This window comes from Chrysochloris asiatica, unplaced genomic scaffold (genome assembly GCF_000296735.1).
Source record: "Chrysochloris asiatica unplaced genomic scaffold, ChrAsi1.0 scaffold00379, whole genome shotgun sequence".
Taxonomy (NCBI): domain Eukaryota; kingdom Metazoa; phylum Chordata; class Mammalia; order Afrosoricida; family Chrysochloridae; genus Chrysochloris; species Chrysochloris asiatica.
The window spans coordinates 362,326-371,077 of NW_006408897.1; the positions used below are offsets into that span (position 1 = coordinate 362,326).

The 8,752-nt window shown below is 38.8% G+C and overlaps 1 protein-coding gene across 1 annotated transcript in view; it reads left to right on the forward strand.

Moving 5' to 3' along the window:
• The window catches only part of TOR1AIP1 (torsin A interacting protein 1), a 37,796-nt gene extending 33,260 nt beyond the window's left edge, over positions 1-4,536 (forward strand). Inside the window, exon 10 of the mRNA XM_006876425.1 lies at positions 3,749-4,536. Coding sequence (XP_006876487.1) covers positions 3,749-4,536 — 788 coding nt within the window. The remainder of the gene's footprint in view (positions 1-3,748) is intronic.
• Positions 4,537-8,752: the final 4,216 nt, after the last annotated feature.

Genomic DNA, 8,752 nt, shown 5'->3' on the forward strand with positions numbered 1-8,752 from the left:
AAGAATGTCCACACCTTTATCTCAGCAGTTCTTCCAGTCGTCTGTGGCCGCTCCGATCCTTCCCCCATGTGGTCTCACCCAAGATGGCTCCTGGAGCAGCTGAGCGTCCCGGACTAGAAAGCAGTAGATTTCTTGCTTCTGCCACAAATTCCCCCAGCTGTGAGCCTTCCAACCTTCTAAGTATTCCTTTATATGTGGTTCAGATTTCTGGGACCATCCCCTGAGACTGCTTGGTCGGGTATTCTGTGTTGTTGTTGGAGCTCTGTACTACATGTCCACCCGATCCGCCATCTTGTTTGTTCTTCCCTCAGTACTATCTTATGGCACTATAGGATAAGCCCTGGTTCAAATCCACTAGCCACTCCTTGGAAACCCTATTATACAGGGTCACTTTGGGTGAGAACTGACTCAGTGGCACTTTAACAACAATAACATCTTAGTGGCTGTGAAGTGTTGCTGTGGTTTTCATTTGCATTTCTTAATCATTAATGATAATTGAACATCTTTTTGTGATTTGACCATTTATATTTATTTGGTGACATTTCTATTCAAGTCCCTTGTCTAATTTTTTATTGGATTTTCTTCTTAAGTTGTTTGACTTCTTATATATTGTGGATATTAAATCTTTATCAGGTACATGGATCCCCCCAGAACTCACCCATTCTGTCAAATATCTCTTCACTTTGTTAATAAAGTCCTTTGATGAGCAAAAGTTAATTTTGGTGGCATCCATTTATCTATTTTGCCTTTTGTTACTCATGCTTTCCGTGTCATATTGAAGAATACATTGTTAAAAACTAGGTCTTGAAGCACTGTGTTGTTGTTGTTGTGAAGTGCTGACGAGTCGGTTCTGACCCATAGCGACCCTGTATAGGGTTTCCAAGGAGCACTATTCTGATTTTTTTCCTGTAAACATTTAATGGCTTTAGTTTTTACACTTAGGTCTTTAATCTATTTTTGGGGTGTTCATATATAGGGTGAGGTTGGAGCTGCAAGCTCATTCTTTTGCTTGTGAAATCTGTTGTCCTCGCACCATTTATTAAAGAGATTGTTCTTTCTCTCATTGGGTGAATTTGTACCCTTGTCAAAAATGGATTGATCAGAGAAGTATGAGTGTATTTCTGAACTCTAAATTCTATTCCATTGGGTTTCTATACATCATTAATGAACATTCTGAAAAGAAAATTAAGGAAACAGTTCCATTTTATAAGGCATCTAAAAGAATAAAATGTTGTTAGTGCCATTGAGTCAGTTCTAACTCATTGCGGCCCTGTGGTGGGTTTTCAAGGATGTACATCTTTTGGGAAGCAGAAAGCCTCATCTTTCTCCCACAGAGACACTGATGTGCTCAAACTGCTGATGTTGTGGTTTGCAGACTAGTACTTAACTGTGGTGCCGTAGGGTCAGCACTGAACTGCAAACCACAAGCTCAGCAGGTCAAACCTACCAGCTGCTTCTCGGAAACCATATACAGGGTCACTATGATCCGGAACCTACTTGGCGGCACCCAACAACAATTTATCATACAGAGCCATCATGCTCCCCCCAAAATAAAATACCTACAGATAAATTTAAATTTAGCCAAGGAAGTGAGACTTGCACCATGTAAGGGTCTTGAGGCACCCCATGAAGCCCACAAACCACACTTTGAGAACTGTTATTCTAAAAGGTCTATAGTACATTTGTTAACCAGTCCATCAATAAATAGATATAAAAGTGTCATTGTTCCTATAATATTGACTGATTAAATGAATTGATTTGTGGGAAAGTGCTTTATAAGCTAAAAAGCAGTAGATAAATGTAAACTGATATTATTATAGCTAGTAATAAGTAGGCGTGAGTTGCAAAAAGAATTACTAGTGTTAGCTTGTTGTTGTTAAGTGCTGTCCAGTTGATTCCGACCCATAGCGACCCTGTATAAGGTTTCCAAGGAGCTGCTGGTGAGCTTGAACCACTGACCTTGCAGTTAAAATGACTTTGCAGTCTGACACATTAGCCCACAGCAGCACACCGGGACATACCACAAAAAGGCAGTCATTAGTACAGGTAATCTAAAAGGACAGCTAGCTGTTACAATATATGGAAGATGTCACTTAAACATTGCATTCTTTTCTTTATGTCTTTATCTCTGACAGTAAGTAAAACAGTATTGCTACAAAATCATAGAAACCTTTATTAAACAAAAATGTCAAACTGAAGCTATCGTTTCTCAACATACCCTCCATCTAGGCCTATGAATTTCTAAAGATGATATTTCCATCTCTCTAACCCAATTCTTTGATTTACACCATGTCCAAACTACAGTTTTTTTTACATCCTTTTGACATTCAAATAGGATTGCTTTTAAGTGTTCTTTAAGTTTGGGGAACAAAAAGAAGTCTGAGGGCAAGATCAGTGCTGTAGGATGAATGGGGTAAGATTTCCCAATGAAATTCTCATTGGGCTGCTCTTGCTATCCTTGAAGAATGAGCAGGTTTATTGTGGTGAAGGAAGAAAATTCCACTGCACATCTCCTAGCCATTTTCTCACCAATGCAGTTTTCTATTTTCTTAAAACTTTTTCCTAATAAGCCACTGTGATCATCATCTGTCTTTGGGGAAAATCTATCAAGATTGTTGTTAAGTGTCGTCGAGTGGGTTCCTACCCATAGCAACCCTATCTATATAGGGTTTCCTTGGATTGGCTGGTGAGCTTGAACCGCTGTCCTTGTGGTTCAAACGAGTTTACAGTCTACCACATTAACTTAACCCATGATGCCACACCAGGACTCCCTTTGGAATTCAAAAAATACATAATCTTCTAAGCTGACCTCTATGCCTTGAATTTAACAGGTCTAGCAGATCCCCTTGGAAGCCACTGTTTTGATTGTAATTTTTTGTTTTAAGGCACCCTAATGTGAGTCCGTACCGACTCGATGGCACCTAACAACAACAACAACAACAATGAGATGTGGCACTGTAGGTTAGGCACTGTATTGCTAACCACAAGATTGGCAGTTCAAACCTACGAGCCACTCCTTGGAAACCTTATACAGGGCCACTCTGAGTTGGAACTGACTCTACAGCACTTAACAACAACAACGAGACTAAGAGTCCTGGTACTGTGCCATGGGATAAGTATGGGACTGCAAGGTCAGCGGTTCAAAACCAACCACCAACCTTTCCTTCAAAACGCTATACAGGATCAGTATGAGTCAAAGACAACACTTAACAAAGGCAACAAGCATAAGACAAGTGTATTACTGAGAACTTATCTCGGCCATCCACTGATCGTAGAAACATCTTTATACACATTTTGTTTGGAATAAACCCAAGCGTGTATGAACTGTAACCCTAGTAGCAATACTTTTTGACTTAAACTTTGTACTTCTTATATGCTTCATATCTTATAATGTGTTTTTCAATACCGTTTACTTCTCAACTCTGTAGAGATAGTAGTAGTAGTTGTGCTATATAAACTGTATTACTTCTGACTTACTCATTTTTGTGTAATATTTATCATTTTCACATTGAAGAATGCAATCTTATTTCCAAATAAATACAGGCATAATTATAAATGTAGCTTAAAGCCAGCGGTGTAAGATTTTCTTGAAGGTATGTGTTAAGTTATTTCTTCAGGGAGTAAGTTATTTTATTAGCTTTCTTCTTTAAATTCTTTCCTCTTTTCCTAATAATTTAAAAGTTTGAATTTACTCCTTTGAATCTAAGAAAATGGTATCCATAACTATCCTTTCTTTCTTTCTGAACAGAAATGTCTGAACAACCCAAAAGTACAAGTTTTCTCCAGATGAAGTGGTATCTACTTTTCCTGATAGCTGCGGCTTTGGGCATTGTGATTTGTTTCATTCCTACTCCTGACATAGAAAGCACTGCTGCTGTTCAAGAGTTCCAGAACCAGATGAAACAACTCATGAATAAATACCAAGGTCAAGATGAGAAGCTGTGGAAAAGGAGCCTCACATTCCTGGAAAAACACCTTAATAGCTCCCATCCTCGACCTCAGCCTGCTATCTTGTTGCTCACTGCTGCCCGAGATGCTGAAGAAGCACTTAAGTGTCTGAGTGAACAAATTGCTGATGCCTATTCTTCCTTCCGTAGCGTCCGTGCCATCCGGATTGATGGGACAGGCAAAGCTGCTCAAGACAGTGATACCGTCAAGGAGGAGGTAGACCAAGAACTGAGCAATGGATTCAGAAATGGCCAGAATGCGGCAGTGGTGCACCGCTTTGAGTCACTGCCTGCCGGCTCTACCCTGATCTTCTACAAGTATTGTGACCACGAGAATGCAGCCTTCAAAGATGTAGCCTTAGTCCTGACTGTCTTGTTGGAGGAGGAGACACTTGGAACCAGCCTAGGCCTAAAGGAAGTTGAAGAAAAAGTGAGAGATTTCCTTAAAGTCAAGTTCACCAGTTCTGACACACTGAACTCCTACAATAATATGGACCCAGACAAATTGAGTGGGCTCTGGAGCCGGATTTCTCATTTAGTCCTGCCTGTACAACCGGAGATTGCCTTGAAAAGGGGCATCTGTTTATAAGGGGTGGTGAAAGAAAAAATTCACATCTCAAGTTCTGAGAATGTTTCAGACTTTCTAAGCAGAGACAGGATTCAGGGCTCTCTTGGAAAGAACAAGTTTCTCTTTAAAGGGAGTTACATTCTTATGTAAACATGAAACTTCTAAATCATTATTGAGCCTAATTATCTGTTACTTGAGCTAATTGAGAACTCTGTTTAAGGGTATTCTACCACAGAGGCTCTGCTTAAAATTCTGGACTCAATCATTATTGATAGGGCATGACCTGTGGAAGGGATTAAACTTTCCTATGAATCCTCCAAATTCTTTAACTAGGATTTTTCATAAAGTTTGTTGAGTTAATTAATAAGGCAGCTTCCTAAATGTAACTATGAGTTTTCCTGTCTCTGTTATCTCGATAAATTATGTCTGGACTTGTTTTTGTACATGTCCTTTTTTGTTGTTTTTCCTTTAAGAAATTCTTGGTCTTCCCACGGATTTTTGAAGGATGTATATCATGAGGTTTAGTATAGTTACTCATTTGACTCAGAAGAGTGGGAAAATGCAGTTTATTTGGACATATCCTGAAGCTTTTGAATAAGGAAAGATAATTTCAAGAATTGGTAATCCATTTGTTAACCAATTTTCCTGGGCAGTTGAATAAGGATTTAATTTCCTATGTGTTAACTTGTTGGAGTGTAAATCCTTTAATGATGCTTTGTAGCAAATAGAAAGATTTACTATGCGTGTGATAAATTTCATTAACACAGTGCCTCAAGACAAAAAGAAAGTGAACTTTACCACATAGGAAGAATATTAAAATATTTCTGTAGTATTATATTTCAGTTGTAACTTTGCATCTATAACAACTTTATCTTCAACTCTTTTGGCTTTCTTAGAATCTTATTCTAGATACCTCTCTCTTTTTTTTTCCCCCATAAATCTTTAAATGAAAATTTTGTCATTAGAGTATTGAGCCGGTCATTGCCTTCATTGTTTACCTCTTAAGGGGTCACACCACCTGTAAATAGATAGTGGTCCAGTTTCTTTCCACTAGAACTACCAATATTCATTCATTTTTACCCTTTCTTATAATTTGTTCCTATTAAAAGTCAGATCATCTGATTTATTGTAAAGAGGATTCTGAAATAGGAGTTTTAAAAAAGCTTAATTTTATACAAACATATTATATGGAGAAACAAAAGTTTTATTCAATGTTTCACTGACCAAAATAATTTTAAAGTAACATTAATTATATCTTTCAAGAAAAATAAATTTAGTCACTGGTATCTGTAAATGACTTTTAAAAGCTATTTTAGTAATTTAAATAAATTTGCTTTTTTGTTTGTTTGTTTGTACTCTCTGTATGTGTTGCAAATTTAATGATTCGTAAATCTGTTGCTTTTTAATTCATCCAAGAATTTTATTGACAGTTTTCGTGACTTCTAGGAATAACAAAGGCCAGATAATTGAAGCCATTTAAAAATGCATTAGCTCAAAATAGAATAACCATGATTTTTTCTATTTCATCCAGGATTTTGAATTATTACTAAAATGGTATTTGTTTGGCTATTCCTATGTGGACTTGATGGCCAAAGAATCTCTAAAGCAGTATTTCTCAAATTTTATTTCATTATCAGCTCCTAAAGAGATTTTTATATATTTTTCCCAAAATAGCTCCCCATGAAATTTCAGTTCCATGCATATATTATATACTGGTTTAGATGCTCTGCCTTTGCACTCTCATTCATTCTCTCCGCAAAGAGCTGAGAATCTGTGCACCCCCTGCCAAGAATCAATGTTTGCCCCCATTGAGAATGCATACTCAAAAGCATCTGTGTTTTAGATAGTTTCTGTGGAAAGCATCACTCTGTTTTCTATTTATGATACTGTAATCCTTGCAGAAGAGTAAATTTAGTAAGTAGCCAGCTTGAAAATAGAAACTAAAATATTGGCATATTGTTACTTTGGGTAACAACACTAACCCAGAAAAATTCATAGTACAGTATTGAATTTACAGTTTTTTTACAAAAACTGTAGTTAAATTGTTACAAATCGTAATTTGCTTCCCTTCTTTTAATGGCTTTCTTATCTTTAAATTCTCTAAACTTCAAAGTCTCAAAGTTTGGAAGTAAACTTAATCTTCATTCTATGAAGAGAACTGTGCAGATGAAAGAACTTGCATAGTTCATGCCTTTTATTTGAATGCCTGAAGTTATAAAGGGAACTGGTCATGGAGCTTCAGAAAGTAGCCTTTATGATATCAATGTATGTAAACAGTTCTGCTGAATGTATAAAGAATGTATAAAGACTATTCTGCTATATTATCATTATTAGAGAAAAATCTTATAGGATCTTTCTGCAAGCAAAACAATTGGCATTAGCCAACTCAGATGAATATATGGGTCCTGAGCCCAGAATACCAAACCTGGAAAAGCCATCATTGAGTGGAAGAAGAGAAAACTCCTGTCTTGATACCTTCCTTGGATTCAGAGATGCTCTCCTGTGCTTGAGGGTTCTACTGGACAGCAGGGAAATTACAGACCATCACCTGAGCATCAACAGGAAGGCAATCCCTCATACTCTATACTTAAGACATAATTAACTTTAAAACACATTGTAGTCTAGTATTTTGACGTTTTTAAACATTCTGAAAGACTTTGTTACTTTGCCTTTCCCTTTGCCCTGATCTCATGTTCCATTAACTTAATTTTGTTAAGTGCCATGTCAGCGAGTCAGTTCTAACTCACAGTGACCCTGTATAGAACTGAGAAGCAGCTGGTGGGTTTGAATTGTCAACCTTGTAGTTGTTGTTAACCTTGCAGTTGTTAAGTGCCGTGGTGTCGGTTCCGACTCACAGCAACCCTGCACAGGGTTTCGGAGGCTGTAAATCTTTACCGGAGTAGAAAGCCTCATCTTTCCCACGGAACCGCTAGTAGTTTTGAACTGCTGACCTTGCGGTTCACAGCCCGATTCGTAACCACTATGCTACCAGAGCTCCTTCAGTAGTAGTTCAATAATTATTCTACGATGCCACATGAGGACTCCAACTCTTACTAAGGCCATAGTTTTTTAGGTAGAATTTCATTGAAATCTTTCCCTAGTCCCTTCCCCCAAATACTGGTTTAGATGCTCCACCTTTGTTCTCTCATTCATTCTGTTATCCCTGTCACAGCAGTTAACATACTGTATTACCATAAGCTTGAGACCAGGGGAGTATTTTCTTCAAGTATGCATGGTACAATAGTTAAACAACTGACTTCTAACTGAAAAGTTAGTGGTTCAAAAGGACCCATGGTCCTGCAGAAGAAAAGACCTGATGATCTGCTGTTAAAAAGATTGGCAACCTAGGAAACCCCATGGAGCAGTTTTACTGTTACAAGGTCACTCACTGAATCTGAGTGTATTCTAACAGCATGAATGGATCGGAACCAACTCGAAGGCACTTAACAACAACAATAGGGTTTCCAAGGAGCTGCTGGTGAGCTTGAACCGTCAATCTTGCAGTTCAAATGGCTTTGCAGTCTGGTGCATTAACACAGCGCCATATATTATGGAGTCCTGGTGTGTTTCTGTAGCATAAGCACTGGACTGCTAACTGCAAGAAGTTCAGCAGTGCAAACCCACCAGCCTCTCCTCAGAAACCCTGTGGTGGTGGTGGTGGTGGTGGTGGTATGTGTGGAGTCGGTTCTGACTCATAGCAACCCTGCATAGGGTTTCTGAGACTGTAAATCTTTACTAGAGCAGAAAGCCTTATCTTTCTACTGCGGTACAAGTGGTAGTTTTGAACTGCTGACTTTGAGGTTAGCAGCCAGACTGGTAACCGGAACACTACCAGAGCTCCTTCAGAAACCCTATTACAGAGAACAAACAAGATGGCAGATCTGGTGGAAGTGCAGTAAAGGAGCTCCTCGAGCAACAACACAGAATACCTGACCAAGCAGGCTCAGCGGATGGTCCCAGAACTCTGAACCACATATAAAGGAATATTTCGAAGGTTGGAAGGCTTATAGCTGGGGGAATTTGTGGCAGAAGCAAGAAATCTATTGCTTTCTAGTCCGGGACGCTCAGCTGCTCAAGGCGCTGCCATCTTGGGTGAGACCAAGCAGGGGAAGGATCAGAGCAGCCACAGACATCTGGCAGAACCACGGAGATGAAGGTGTGGACATTCTTTTCTTTTGGTATCTGTTCATTGGTCCCTTGCTGTCTGCGCACCTCCATTCTGGTGACTATAGGGGTG